The sequence below is a fragment of the Pelecanus crispus genome, chromosome 13 (genome assembly GCF_030463565.1).
Source record: "Pelecanus crispus isolate bPelCri1 chromosome 13, bPelCri1.pri, whole genome shotgun sequence".
Lineage (NCBI taxonomy): Eukaryota > Metazoa > Chordata > Aves > Pelecaniformes > Pelecanidae > Pelecanus > Pelecanus crispus.
In genome coordinates this window covers 946,850-962,476 of record NC_134655.1, presented here as the reverse complement: position 1 = coordinate 962,476, position 15,627 = coordinate 946,850, and the positions used below count along the sequence as shown (strand labels likewise).

Here is a 15,627-nt window from a genome sequence, read left to right as displayed (position 1 = left end):
GCAGGAAAATTCAGTTTCCGCATTAGAAAGAAGCAAGAGTGGCGAGATCTGCTCAAGCGAGAGGTGAAGAAAGGTCTAGTACCATTGCAGCGTTTCTCTTTTTTACTTACCCATGTTTGGTTTGGCATCGCGAGGACTCGAAATCCTGCCCGCGCCAAGGGCTCAGCCTCTCTGAAGCCCGGCTCTACCGGGCTTCCCTGCGAAGCCAGGGGCTGTGTTTTCCCACACTCTCACTTTCCTGCGCAGGATTTTCTCAGGCCAGGCTGCTGAGGACACCTCTCCCATGCAAAAAAAAAAAAAAAAAAAAAAAAAAAGCGGCGACAGGCACGCCGACGGCTGCCGCGGAGCTGGGCGCCTGCCTGCGCTGCCGGGCAGGTGTTTCCTGCCCCCGGCTCCCGGTTCCAGGGCTCCCATGGCCAGACGGCCGAGCGGCTGCAGTCCCGCTCCGACGGCGTGCCTGGCCCAGGAGCGCCTGGGATACCCCGGCAGCCAGCTGCGACGCTCCAGCCCGCTCGCGGGTTTCCCTTTTGGCACCTCTCGCCCTTACCTTCGCAGCGGGCTACCGCAGCCTTCCCGCAAGGATGAGAGGAGCGGGCTCTCAAGTATTGCGGATCCAGTTGAAGCAGGGACTGTATTTTTCAAGCTAGAGCCGTCCTGCGTATTGTAAGGTAAGCAGAAAAGTGGAAAAGAAAAAAAAAAAAAAAAACCAAAAAAAGCTTTGTCTTTCCAGTGTCCCAAGCACCCACTGGGAAGAGAAGCCTGCATGCGCGGGACGGGCATCCCCAGTCTCTTCCAGTGCGGACGATCCCTGCAGGGAGCCTCCGGGGAAGTGGAGGAGGGCGGCTTCTTCCCCAGGCTCAGACCCAGACTCGCAGAGCATCTACCCAGTGAGAGGGGGACAACCCTCTCCAAAGAGGACAAAAAAAAAAAAAAAAGCATTTAAAGGCAAAGCTTCTGCCGCCGCCAGGCAAAGCCTGCTGACAGCCGCGGCCGAGGCAGAACGCGAAGCATTTTGAGTTGTGAGCGATTTACGGGCACGCTGCAGTCTTTGTTTCAACTCAACAACCATTTCCTGCTGTACAAAACCACCACAGACAAGGCCAAGGCATTTATTTTGTACGCAGAAGGTAGCGGATCCATCGGTAACATCCTGGTTTGATTCAGCTTTAAGCTACACAAGGATTCGAGACCTCGCCACCCCGCTGCCGGGTTAAAGCAGCGGCAGCAGGTACTCGCTGCTGGATGGCTTTGGAAAATACGTGAGCTGGCTTCTGCTCCAAGCAGAGATGAGGAATTTGTTTGTATTTCAGAGAGTTTAAGACTGACCAAACTTCCAGCCAGCTCTAGCCAGAGCCCCCACTCCCCCACAGCACAGGTTTACGGCAGGCAGCAGCCCCCCACGACAACCCACCGCCTCCCAGCCGGGGTCTGCGGGTATCGACGTGCGATACCTGCTCGGTTTGTCCGTCAGGAAGCAGAGTCAGAGCCCCCCACTCCTTAATTCCTGGCCGCTACTCAACAGCTTGGCTCCCTTCTGCAGCCTCGGTGGCGAGCCAGAGACGAGAGGAAGCCCCGCGGCCACCACCGAGCCTCAGCCACGGACCGTAAAACGACGTCCGCTACCGACTGAAGCCATGAGGAACAACGTCGCCCTCCGAAAGCACTCATATCCCTTCAAAATTCCAGTAAACGGTCACAATTTTATTAACAGGCAAATAATTTGGTGAGATCTGGGACGGGGACTTGAGGAGCACAGGCATGGAACGAGTTGCTCGGCTGACAGTGGTCAGGGTTTATTGCATAGTCGTTGGCAAAAGGAGAGACGCCGAGCGGTGCACGTACGTGAAGTGGCAGTGTTGCCAATCCTAGAGCCGGGATCCGGGCCTGAGTTGGGTGCGGGGCTGAGGAGAGGAGCAGGGAACAGCACACGCATCCACGTAAACGTCCCGGGCGCGGGGCTCTCCAGGAGGACATCCTCAGCCACCTAAGACACTGCTGATGAAGGAAGAGGTCAGTTGTGCAACATCCGACATGACCAGAGTTTACCGGGAAGTGCGGTAAAGGCGGGGCAATAACTTAGGACTCGGCCTTTGCGATTTTAATTACATGCTCAAGGAAAATCAAGGAGAAGAAATCCTTAGGCATATATCTAAAAACGGGATCACGATGAGAATACAACTGTTGACTCCTCCTGCCGCCGCCACGGAGTTCTCCTGGCAAGGCAGCGTCAGAGCAATGAAATACATTCACAGAAGATTAATCAAAATAAGCTTCTTCCCAATCAGAAACTGGGCCCAATTTTAAGGAGATCTGGTCTTCTGGGGGTTTTGTTTTTGTGGTTTTTTTTTTTTTTTTCCTCCTTCTTTCAGCAAAACATCCTCAGCTAGCCAATTTTTTTTTCCCCCCTCCCCTATTTTGACTTTACAAGGTTCTTATTTTTACCAAGTGGCTAATTGGGAATACACCACCCCTGAGTTACAACCACATCTTCCTGCCACCACCTGAATGCTGTGTGCAAAATCATCCTTCTCCTTCAAAACTTCTGAAGGTACAGACCTTGTCTTTTCCTCCCCACGTTAGTAACAACAGTTCAAATAAAATAAGAGGAGATACAATTCTATAGCATTTTGCTTTTACTCCTTCATGGAATCTTTCCAACGCAACTTCACAAAAGCAATGTAAATAAAGTCTTTTTCTTTCTTCTAAAAAGAAGATTATGTTCCACAGATTATGTAGTGCAATTGGTTATCTGGTAGAAAAAAAAAAAAATTATCTTCTTCAGCTCCATGGAAGGAAATGCTGAAAACAGTTCCATGGTCTCAATAAAAATAGGAAAGTATATCCAGGATCTTCTGTAAAGTTCCTTTTGTGTTGAACACACAATACCTACTAGTCTGCCTTTAATTGAAGAGTATAGAATCCGGGTCCTGGTTAGCCAGCTGTGCAATGTGCTTTAATACATCCTTTTTGGTAATGATCCCGAGTAGCTTCCTGAAAAATGGAAACACGTTTTCAGTGCATCAACACCCACCGCAGGTATCCTTGCTCCCACATAGCCTCGCGTAGGGCAATTTTAATTGAAGCGCCTTTTTGGATCACTCCACACAAAGTATGGCGCTCGCAAGCCCCAACGGAAACTCTATCAGTATTTTGCACTAAAAAAGGTAAGGCGGTTGTAACCAAAAGACAAGTGTTAATAATTATTAACATCAAACTGAATGTCTCGTGCTGCATTTTAAGTCCTAGCACTCTCAGTAGCTATGCTTGCAAAAAAAAGGTGCTGAAAGACATGCCAGGAGCTAGGGAATTAGGCAGAATGTCCATTGGGGAGCGATGCTGAGCAATGCAGCTGTCCGTCCGGAGCTGAAAAGATCAGCTGGACCAAATGCGCCACAGCAGGGAACAGGGAGAGAATTCCTGCTGGTGCCACACTTCAGGGAACAGATCGCTCAGTTTCTATCTTTGACCTCATTCCTTCCCACCTCACCAAACATGCTGTTTCTGATCGACGCCAAAGCAAATTCAAATAGTTACGTGATACACTTGGCCAGATTTGAGAGGAGGCTGTGAGCCCCTTCCATCAGTCTGAGAGACCCATAGGACGAGAGGAAATGGGCCCAAGCTGCGCCAGGGGAGGTTTAGACTGGATATCAGGAAAAATTTCTTCACGGAAAGAGTGGTCAGGCATTGGAACAGGCTGCCCAGAGAGGTGGGGGAGCCCCCATCCCTGGAGGGGTTCAAAAAACGGGCAGAGGTGGCACTGGGGGACATGGTTTAGTGGGCATGGGGGTGTTGGGTTGATGGTTGGGCTGATGATCTTAGAGGGCCTTTCCAACCTTAGTGATTCCTGGTTTTGCTTTCATTAAAAAATAATGCAGCCACCAAGCCAGGAAACATGAAATTATTCCTCTCCCCTTAACTGGTTTAGTGGTGGCCTTGGCAGTGTCAGGTTAATGGTTGGACTGGATGATCTTAAAGGGCTTTTCCAACCTAAACGATTCTGTGATTCTATGGAGCTGTGTCCTCGCCTTACAGGCTTTATGCTACTGCTTCGACTGAAAGAACTCAGGGGTTTCACAATTGATTTTTTCCAGCTGACGCTCAGTGCTCTACACAGAAGCCTTTGCTCACTCGAAGGAGAGGTTTTGACTCGGGTCTACAGGCAATCCTGGGCCCCAGGGCTCTGCCTGCAGCATTCTTACCCGTTGTGAGTAACCAGGCACTGGCGCAATCCCAGCTTGCGGAATATATCCACGACGATTTCCATAGGTGTTTGGTCTGTCACTGTGAAAGGACTGAGGTCCAGGATGCTCCTGAGTTTCAGCATAGAAGGGGAACTTGGAGGCAGCGGAGGAGAGTGGTCAGTGAAATAAATAACTGAAGTGCTCACAATCCCATCCTGCTTTTTCCGAGCGTTTTCTGGAAGAAGAAATATTTGGTTAAGTATCATCCTTCCTTTCCTTTTCCAAACTGAAGAGCATACCCTTTTCTCTCTCTGCCCGCAGCAGGATGGCCCTAAAACCCCATTCCTTCCCTTCACCTGTGGTTTCTCAAGGCACATGTGATATGTTTCCATCCTATCTTCTGGTAACTACATCATAGCCTCTAAGGTCTCCAAAGCTTCACCCCAGGGGTGAGATCGGCACACACTTTGCCTAATGTCAAGGCTGCCACGCATCTCAGTGTTTTGCTCTGGCCATGTAAATGCAAGTTCTGGAGATCTTTAACTTCCCAGTTTTAAGAGGAGGGAGATAAAATGCTTTGTACTTTTATCAGCCATCAATTTGGGTCCCATGCAGAGTAGCTAAATCAGTATTTTTAAGCACTTAACCTACTGGCTTAGGCTCCATGCCCGTGACTAGGGTCAAGAACAGAACACATTAAGCACTTGCCATCACTCAGATTTTACACTAGTGCATTGCACTCCCACTAGACAGGCAATTTGGATATCTGCCACACTGCAGCTTCGATTTGCTGTTTGCATTCCAAGACTCATTGGGAAGGGGCTAGCCCAGCAGCCCAAACACCAGACTGGATATTCAGAGCTGGCCATCGAAAGCTAAACCCCGTCCTGTGGCACACAACAGTGCGTTACTGTGCATATCTTGGGGAAAAGGTTATTCTTAACGAGCCCCTGGAGATTCAGAATAACATAAATGTAAGAATTCGTGGTCATACCACAAAGCAGCCTTACAGAAGGCAGGCAACATGCATAATTATAACATGGTAGTGCACTGTTTTCTGTATTTCGTTACATATTGTCATAAGCATTTGGCCAGATACTTCTCAGAAGAATGAGAGCACTATTCACGTGCTCCAAAAGACTGTATTGCACATCCTAAAACTGACGCTGAACACTTACCTGAAAAGACAGAGGGAACACACAGGGTTAGAACAGAATAGAATCACTAAGGTTGGAAAGGACTTCTAAGATCATCAGTCCAACCATCAAGCCAAGACCCCCATGCCCACTAAACCATGTCCCAGGTTGATTCATAGCTGCAGGCAACTTAATGATAAAAACGACTCTAGCTCTGCCATGGGACAAAGCTAGCTCAGGACCAAGCCTTCACCCCACCCATACAGAAAGTCATCGAGCTTGAGCCAAGACAGTGCACGCAGCCACGCACTGGAGAACACACCGCAGAGCTCACGCGGCTTCAATCCTCCACGATCACGCTGTTCCCAGGATCACTCTCTGCTTTTGTCCGAGGTAACTCACCCCCTCCCAGCCGGCGTGCTCTCACCCACTCCCTTGCACCAGCATCCGTGTGTCCCCCACCGAGAGCCGGAAGAGGACTGACCTGCAGGAGCGAACCGAGCAGGGAGGGGAGATGTGTTTTGGGCTGGATCAATTCTCCCATCCAGCTCACCATGGGGCTTGCACGAACTCTGCTGGGTGCCAGCGTAAGGAAGCGTGTGAGCGACTCCAGCTCACCCAAGCTCAGCGCAGACGCTTGGAGTCTGAGCTACAGCTGGACACAAACCACATGGACTCAGTTTGCATGAGAGCGTGGGGTTTGATACCCTTATGCCCAATCTTCACTCCAGTGCAGGCAAAATTTTTAAGGATTTACATGCCCGCGTACCCCTCAACCCTAGCCCACAGATTTCTCCTGCTTCATCAAGAGAAGACACGCTGTCTCACCCAAGCCAGCAAGAGACAACATGACCAGAACTTCCACTTGGGTCTCATGTTGGGAAACAGCACTTGCAGGTTTCTAAGAAACTGGAGAGCAAGAGGAACCTAACCGTGCCCTAAACTGTAACAGGTAATGTTGTTTCCAAAGGAGCTCAACTCGCATCGCGGATGGAAATCGCATCTGAGCGATGCCAGGGCAGTGTTTACTGAGTCCTGCCAGCACCGCGCACCACCTGCCTCACAACCACCAACGCGCAAGCAAAACAAGTGAAAGACCAGGCTGGCTTTCAGTGGTGAAGAGAGATGGAAGACTTTAACATCAGTATCTGTATTTATAGGTTTGATCTCAGAAGTGACCCAATATACATGGACCAACCAGACTTTTTTCCTTAATGAAATAAAATAACGTTTGAGACATTAACAGTTAAGAAAGCTTTCCACATCCAGTCATCCACAAAGTCAGGAAGCCTTAGTTCTTGCTGGCAAGAAGTCTCATGCTTCACAGCTGTGCCCTAATGTTTACAAATTCAGCAGAGCCATACTAATGGCGCTGGGCAAGCCATCCTGCCCTTCGCACTCAACGCACGCAGGCCTCGTGCTGCTTGGGGATGGAGATGCAGGCGCCTGTAAGCACAGCCACCATCACTACTTGGTGTTTGAACTCATCAAGTAAAGTACAGCCGGTGCCATTCAAGGCCTCCGACGGCATCATTTATCTATGCAGTGTCTTGCCTCTTACCGATTGAAATGATGAGGTCTCTCCTGAGGACGAATCCAACAAGCCTTTGGGACTCCCGTGACACCACCACTGGATAGCCGCTGTACGTGGTTTCATTGATGATGGTCTCAACGTCTTCTACAGTCATGCTGTCCTGCGTGATGACAGTCAGAGGAGGATCGTTCCTCCGTGGCCTCATTACGTCCATCGCAAGAGTCTTGTGTGAGAACTCTTCCTTGGCTTCCAAGAAAGGGTATCCGTTGAGGCGAATATGGGCATCGTAAATGCCTTCCCGCCCAATGGCATCAGCCACCCACTTGCTGGTCATGGCTGCCGCCATCAGCGGAACGATGTATTCCAGTCCACCAGTGAGCTCAAACATAATGACCACTAGTGACACAGTCATTCGGGTCACCCCACCTGCAAACAGAACACAGGAAGACAGACGACGTGAGCAGGCGATGTTGGGGGTTTCCAGGCAGGAGAGTTGTTCTGAGGTTTGCTACAGCTGTCCTCTGCCAACGCATCTAGAGAAGGTCTTGTATCAGCAAGCGGTCGTACTGTTGGACTCCTACACCACGTTCAGCATTGCAGTGGAAGCCAAACACGAGCAGAACACAATACTGAAACCATCTGTCGCTTCCAGAACATCGTGCCATGGGCTGGCTTATAAGGGTTTGCTACATGGTTTTGATGGGTCTTTCCTGAACTCTGAAGCAACCTTAAAAGATGGCTACCTTTCGTGTTACTTAGCTAGCTGCAAAATAATCTGGCCGTGCCACAGAAGGGCCTTATACACACCTCCACGGGCAGATTCATGAAATGCAGCCCCTGATGGGCTGTACACAAGAGGCAAGTGTCATCCTGACATCCTCTGGCTACTAGCATTAATCCCCCTAACAGCAAGGCCTTCAGACAGCTCACCTTTCAAGTTTTGCCGGCTTTCAGCCAGACATTTTGACTACCGTTCATTACACTTTCGTAGGTTTTCAACACTAAAACAGTTAGAATCATAGAATCATTTAGGTTGGAAAAGACCTTTAAGATCATCCAGTCCAAGCATTAACCTAACGCAACACAGTTGAGGCATTTCAAGAGAAAACAGACAAGTCTTCTTAAATATTGACATCTTTTTTTTTTTTTTGTCTTGGCATATTTTAATTATGCTTTTGAGACTCAAGTCCCAAAGCTACTCCCAAATATTTCAGAGGAGCTTTGCTCCAATAATCATCTCCTAAAGGGGCACATACCCTTTAGTACTGTCCAGTGGTAAACAGAACAGGTAATGAAGTGGAACCATATTTATTTTTCATCAATTACATGCAACCCAGAAGGTGTATCCCCTTTAAAAAGGGCCAAAGATGGGGTTCTGGTAACATGCCTTTATTGCTCCTGAAATGAGAGTTTCTCCTGATATAGGAAAGTAGTTACACATATTATTCAGTGGAGGAGAGGATTGGGAATTATCGTGAAAGTGAAATTCAGTCACATGCACCCAATTTCTCAAATTCAGCCAAGTGGAAGAAGTGTTACCAAAAAACAGAGCGCTTGAAAGAAGAGTTGCATCGTAAGATTTAAGGCCAGAACAGGAAGTAAAATGAATTAAAACCCCACAGGAAAAATCTGAAGTCCCTGGCCACCCTCATTTGTTCTAGCTGCCTATTCAGGAGACTCCCCGCTGAAACCTGTCACGTCCAACGATAGGTTGGTGCTGGCAAAAGAATGCAAACAGGATGAGAAACGCATTGCATATTCCACGACAAAGTTTCCTGCTCTTGAGATGAAGCCAGCTTCTCTGCGAGACCAGCGGCAGCGTTTCACTAGCACCCTTCTTTACCTGGCCAACCAAGACCCAAATCACAGCCTGGACTTCAAAAGCCACCTTGCTTACCTAGACACGCTGCAGCCCCAACCATTGCGTAGAGGCCAGGAGTGATGCAGTCAGCTCCTTGACTGCACCAGCCGCTGAAGATGGCCCAGTCGTGGTGGTAATAGGCCAGCTGCTCCATGGCTACCCCGAGCAATCGGCCTGCTATAGCACCCACCGCCATGCTGGGGATGAAGAGACCCGAAGGGACCTGTGAAAACACCCATCGGTAAATGCACTGCTTCTCAGACCTTTCAAAGACTAGCGACGGAAGTTTGAAACAGGATTGACTTAGAGGTTACGCTGAAGTTAAAATTGGCAAGGATGCCTTGCTCTGTCACCTCTGCGCTTCCGGCACCCTCATGCTCTAGAATCATAGAATCGTTTAGGCTGAAAAAGCCCTTTAAGATCATCCAGTCCAACCATTAACCTACACTACCAAGTCCACACTAAGCCAATCAAGGGCAGACCAGACTGAACCATGTCCCAAAGTGCCACCTCTGCCCGTTTTTTGAACCCCTCCAGGGATGGGGACTCCCCCACCTCTCTGGGCAGCCTGTTCCAATTCTTGACCACCCTTTCCGTAAAGAAATTTTTCCTAATTTCCAACCTAAACCTCCCCTGGCGCAGCTTAAGCCCATTTCTTAAGCCCAGAGTCACTGCAACAGTTTGAATTTACTCCTTTCTGAGCAGGAGAAACAGCCACACAGGAGGTTAGTGTGGAAGAGAACAAGCTTTTTTCAAAAGCTTATTTCCCAAGAGAACGTAACGCAGCTTCACCTGCACGCCGCTAACATCCCCCCGTGCCTTTCCGACCACACGAGTACGTGTTTATTGCAGGCACGGGGTCTTCCCAATCTGCTGGCTTCACGTACTGGGAGTGGAAGCATCCTTCTTCCCTGGCAGAAATTCAAACTCCACCGTCAAAGTGAGGGTGCCTGGAATTAGCGCACACAGCACAAGTGACACCCAGCAGAGCCACTGCCAGCGAGTTCCACCTCTGCGCTTCAGCTGTTGCAGGACTCTGAAAGCTCCTGTTCTTTAAAGTTAGGGAATCTCCAACCCCCTTTCCTTGACCCATTTGTCATACAGCTTTCTCACACGTTGGACATCTTTCTCACAGACCTGATGATTGCCCTCAAATGTCAGCGACCACCTCATGGCAACAACGATGTCCAAACCTCGGTGGTGGGGTCACCTTTCTGGACGGACCACCGGAGGACTGGCGGGCAGGAGGAGATGCTGAGCTCCACCTGCTGAGCCCCACTGCAGGAAAGCTCACACCTAGGCAGTGCATCCACACTCGGGAGGCTGCCGCCAAACAAGCTCAGACCCATCTGAGCAAGGAACAGCTATGATAAGTTAAGCTTTTACAAATTAAGCTATCGATTGCTTTGCAATTAGCCGTTGCATATAGATTGCATACATACCAAAAAGGCTTAAGGCAGGACAATTCAGAAGCATTCTGTGTCTGGAAAATGGGACGCGAAGCCCTGAGACACCAGCTTTAGTGACTGCATCTGACACCCACGCTCTGGCTAAGAGGCTTCTACTGCCCTCACAGCTACAAGCAACAGAATAATTACTGCAGTCTATCACCTTGCCCCCTTCTTAACAGAGCTTGGGGAGGAAAACATGTCTGTTTATTGAGTAAATAAAACTCTAAGATGTGGGGTTCCTGCAGAGGATAAGAAGGACACAAGCTCCTTTACAGGCAATTCTCACCTTCATGCCAAAGGTGAAGATCGTGATGAAGACTTTCATTATAAGGGCCAAAGCCAGCTGCCACATGGCTGTGTAAACTCCTGGGCCAGCAGCTCGGTCCGGCAGGTCATCCCCTTTGGTGCTGTTGAAATCGTTCACATACTCGCAGAGCTTGGAAGAGTCCAAAATTCCACAGTCATTGAAGAGCTCAGAAATGAGCTCGCTGGTGCTCATTCTGGTGTACTCATTGGGGAAGGCCAGAACGGCTGTGATCGCAGTCACTACAAACACCTCCAGCACAGGGTATTTACCAAGCTTGGTCGTCTTGCGTCGCCTGCACCAGGCAATGTTGCTGCGGATGAAGAAAGCTCCCCAAAGCCCACCAAATATTCCCAAAAGGATGAACGGCACAAGCTCCAGAAGATGCCATGGCATGTGAAACTCCACGTAGAAGAGAACCAGGCGGCTGTTCCCAAAAGGGTTGATGGAGCGCAGGGTAAACGCAGCGACCAGAGCAGCGAAGAAGGAACGCCACAGCGTCTTGAGAGGAAAGTAGTAACTTACCTAAAAAGGAGAAACAAAGCAGATTCAGGCACTTTAACACTTGTCACTACACTGATCGCTGCCCGGTAACAAAATCACCGCTGCATGAAGTAGAAGTGAGGACTGAGATCGATGAGCATTGGCTACACACCCTCCTCTCCAGCCAAGCACCCCGGGCTTTATTTTGAGCTCCCGCTCAGTGCGTACTACAATGACCAGGACGGGTCCTGGCCTCCATACTTCCAACGCAGCAAGTGCCCTCTCTGATCCCTGAAGTGGAGGCGACTTACGTGGATAATAAAAGCTGTTACAAATCAGCTATGAGCTGAATCCAGAGAACTATTTGCCTTGCGTGCTCTGCAAAGTCCAGAAGTGCCAAACAACAGTGCTTGCCATAGCCGCCACCACAACTATTGCTCAGCTGAGCAAAACCATCCCATTCCTCCTCTGAGCTAAGCCCTGCAGCAAGCAGTGGTGATCCATTTCACGTCTGGATCAAAAGAACAAGGATTAGAAGTTCCTTGGGAAGGAAAGGGGTTTGATAAGCCAGACAAGTTTGTGCCCAGGTACCCTGGACAGAGTTGTCAGGAGAGAGTGGACATATGGAAAACGTGACAGAGGCTGTGGCTGCGAGCATTCAGTGTTGCTGAGCACAGACAGACCAGGGGAAACCAAGAGGTTTGTTGCAAAGCTACGGATAGACATAATCCAAAATAAACTATCCAGTATTCGTAAGAATTACCTGAAACCCCAATAAGCTTTTAGGTTCCTTGGCCTTGTAAATACACCACCAATCAGTATTCAACAGGGTCTCCTTTCCACACCCAAGCAGTTATGAGTGGACTGTATTTTTAAACCAGCAGGCTCAGTTCTTGCAATAAAACAGCTCACCAAGAGCTAATAGAAAATGCTGATGTTACCTCTTCCAGACTAAAGAGCACTCCTCCGATCGGTGCACCAAAAGCTACAGACACACCAGCAGCTGCAGCTGCTGACAAAACCTAAGAGAGAAACCAAAGACAGTCAGACATTTGCAGCCCCCCTCCAAGCCCTCCCCCTTTTTTGGTCTGTCTACTTAAATTTGTACAATTTTCATCTCCCATAAGGACAGTAAGCCACAGTCTGACCTGTTTTAAAGACAGCAGAGAAAAGATGGAGTGAGCCAACTCCCTAGGGAAAATAGCTGTAAGTAGCTCCAAAAACATTGGTCTTAGCATTTCAACAGTCCCCCCTGCAAATCAGTAGGAGAGGCATCGCTGGCAATTACCTTTTTCTGTTTCAGCTGATTTCGTGCTATGCTTTCACCTCAGATAAAGCTTCAGTAAAACAGAATAGCAGTGATTCCACCTCCCAGAACACACCGGCCGTTACCATGTTTGCCTGTCTCACATTCATACCACGTCTCAGAAGAGGGTAACACAGTGTAACTAGAGGTGCTGTGGGGCCACCCAAAACCCTGCCAGCCTGCTGGGTGGATTCTGTCGGGTTTGGTTTAGCAGAAGGTAAATTGGCCAATGTGATACTACACATCTCACATTAACCATTCTCTAGTGACTTGTCCAGAGAAAAGCCTTACAGCGCTGTGAGGAAACACTCGCGAGCTTCACATTAGATGTTAGCTTGGTTCTTACACCATGCCCATCGCTGTCTCCCTCAAAGCAAAGCCCTTCATTCTACTCCTACGGCCAAGCCCAGGTCCCTCAAACAGTCCCAACACAGTCTATGGAGTTGCAGGGCAAACAAACGAGCATTGCAGAACTGGGTCCGCAGCACGTTAGTGCCAGCGAACGCTCCCACCGCAAACGAGACGACGACCTGCGCTGGGGAGATGCTGCGGTGTCACTTCCTAACCGAGATGGCTTTTGCTCCAGCTAGGTGTTGCGCTGAGGCACACCAGGAACGTGCCAGATCAGAACAATTTACGCTCAGCGCAAAGCACCAGACCCCCCGGACTCCCCGCGCTGCCTCAGCGGTTTGACAACATCGGTGCCCCTCCGTACCTCTCTGCGCTTCGCTTCGTTCTTCCTGTACTTGGTGAAGAGATGACACAAGATGTTTCCGCAGCAGCAGGCGACGTGCACCAGGGGCCCCTCTTTGCCCAGGCTCAGCCCAGAGGACACCGCCAACACTAAGGTGATGGTTTTGATGATCAGCGTCCACTTGCCCAGGTAGCCTCTAATGATGAAACCACTTAAGATAGTTTTGATCTGGAAGTCAAGCACACAAAGCTCTACAGGCTTTCATTCGAGCCCTGGTCAGAGCTCCTGTTTTACTAGGCACTCCCAATCCTGCCCTCAACTTTCCCCTACAGCTTTCAGAGTCCGCCCCCCAGCTATCAAAGGTAACGGAGAGTCGGTAAAAACATCCCTCCGTGCAAAGGCAGGAACAGCCACCCGAGTCCTTCCTCCAGGGCCACTATCCCTGCTGAAGAACAATCCCAGGCTAGCTTTTGTAGCCTTACACAAATGGTGTGCTTTTGTTTGTGCCTCCTGCAGTAAATGCCAACATATTTTAGCTTTTAAAGGGACTACATGGAGACCTAAGTACTTCACATATGTTTCAGGAATAGTTTGGAAAAAAAACATGTATTAAACCACCATCTAAAGTGCAAGAAATTATTATTCCATAGCAGGCATGCATAATCTTTGGATGGTGGATCCCTACCCCACCTTAAAAAAAACCCAACCCAGTTTCATTCTCACTCACCTCTGGGATCCCTGAGCCACAGGCATAAGGAGCAAACCCCTTCACAAGCAACACGGCAAGAAGGGAGAACAACAAGGCCCAGATAACGTACATGAAGTAGTTGAGAATATATGCAAAAGCCCCCTGAAATGCAGAGAAAGTTACCCAAATTAGATCATTTCAACGGAGATCACATCAAACCTGCGCACTGAAGCAAGCACACGGAAACAGCAGGTAATCTCACATACAGTTATCAGCCAGAAATTAAAAGAACCACAGTAAGTCGGAGGTTTCAAGGACAAGTTACCTTTGCCGGGTTACGGGGATATGAACCAGTCATACCTCCAAAGACAGTTAAATAAAATAGCAAGCAATACACAGCAGCTCGGTACTGGGATAAGTGTTGTCCCAGTCAAGCGGGCTGCTCCACTGGATAGAGCTGCCAGAAACACAAGACTTGAGCTCTTCTGGCATTCTTCTAAAATGTTCATGGGCAAAATATTCTCCCAGCAGCAAGTCTCAGACACAGGACTGAAACACCACGCTTGTAAATATGTCAATGTTTTGCTGTCCCTCTGAGGACAACACATAAGTAAATTGTTGGAGTTTATTTACGCCCTTGGGAGACCCCAACGATGAACGTTAAACCACTGAACCACCTAGAGCTTGCACTTCTGGCATATACACCCAGATCACTACCAAGGGACGACACAGGCTGGGGAAATGGGACATTGGGCAGCAAAACCAGCTGTAGGCACACATCACCTCTCCATAGCCAAGGATCAGCTGGGACCAGCTCTTCCACTCAGGACACTTGTCTCTGTCCGTAAAGGTTGTGTCGGATTTCCAGCAGCAGTGCTCATGGTTAAACCAGAAGCCTGCTAAACACACTCCTTCTTTCAAATCTGTCATCCAGTGGGCAGAAATGTCTATCAGACCCGCTAAGGAACCTAGTTTAAAGACACACACACAATAAAAAAAAAAAAAAAAAAAGAAAAGAAAATGTAATAATCACCTTATGCAGACTCAAATATCTGAAGGTTACAGTCTGCCCTACTAATTTTTGACTCACCTGCCAACAAATAGAGCAGTGCTGATATTTTTGCCTACAATTAACTTTTATTCTATAAAGAGCTAAATGGGAAGATCTGCTTAAGTATATATATTGAAAAGAGCAGGTCAGGAAACAAAGCATGCCTAATAATATTTCAAAGGTTGACCATCGCAAACTGCATCCAACTCCACCTTACATCACTAGAACTTAATTCTTCTCAGTTAGACTGAAAGAGCACTTGTTAAATACAGCACAGTAAGTAGGCTGAGAGGCAGAGAGGGACGTATTGCATTTCTGGATGACACAGACATAATGTGTCACCGGTCTCCAGCACAAGAGCTGGAATCCAGAAGTTAGACTAACAGCGCTAAGACTGTGACAGGAATAACTTTGAATTTGGAGAGAACATTTCCCAATACCAATTTAAAAAAAAAAAAAGAGAGAGAGGAAGTTACAACTGTGGCAAGTGAAACAAAGCAAGCAGAGCGCCAGTACAGAAAGTAATTCAGGTTTTAAAAGACGAACCTTGAAGCAATTTATTATTTTTCTGTTAAGAATACTCCCACAATCCCCAAAGATAAATGCTGCAACCATCTCTATTCTCAACTAAATTGCCACATCAACACAGAGGCCAGGAACAGAGACCTCTGATCTGTACAAGCAAGTGCTAGCACAAGCTCCAGAAGTAGCAATAAACATTTAGCAAATCTTCCAGTTAATGAAAAACTGGCTAGCAGCTTTCCTATGTAAATATTAACAAAAGATTTCATTTCATTCCTCGTGATGAAAGCTTAGCTGCTTTCTGTCGGGAAGATCTGTATCCAACTGCTTTACTTCTGCTGCACAGGGTCCAAAGTTTGCTTCTGAAGTCATTTAAAAGGTCTCAGCCAGTCAACCTCTGAAAGAAGCTTGAC

General features: G+C 48.4%; 1 protein-coding gene across 4 annotated transcripts in view; it reads right to left on the bottom strand.

Moving 5' to 3' along the window:
• Positions 1 to 1,647: 1,647 nt before the first annotated feature.
• Positions 1,648 to 15,627, bottom strand: part of LOC104036770 (H(+)/Cl(-) exchange transporter 5) — a 47,095-nt gene continuing 33,115 nt past the window's right edge. For 3 of the 4 annotated variants that reach the window (XM_075720465.1, XM_075720464.1, XM_075720466.1), the window contains 9 exons: positions 14,425 to 14,609; positions 13,681 to 13,803; positions 12,975 to 13,181; positions 11,895 to 11,975; positions 10,453 to 10,995; positions 8,752 to 8,938; positions 6,882 to 7,280; positions 4,203 to 4,419; positions 1,648 to 2,991 (listed from right to left, as the gene is read on the bottom strand). In XM_075720465.1, coding sequence (XP_075576580.1) covers positions 2,901 to 2,991; positions 4,203 to 4,419; positions 6,882 to 7,280; positions 8,752 to 8,938; positions 10,453 to 10,995; positions 11,895 to 11,975; positions 12,975 to 13,181; positions 13,681 to 13,803; positions 14,425 to 14,609 — 2,033 coding nt within the window. In that variant the 3' untranslated portion in view covers positions 1,648 to 2,900. The remainder of the gene's footprint in view (positions 2,992 to 4,202; positions 4,420 to 6,881; positions 7,281 to 8,751; positions 8,939 to 10,452; positions 10,996 to 11,894; positions 11,976 to 12,974; positions 13,182 to 13,680; positions 13,804 to 14,424; positions 14,610 to 15,627) is intronic. The other variant, XM_075720463.1, reaches the window with a different exon arrangement.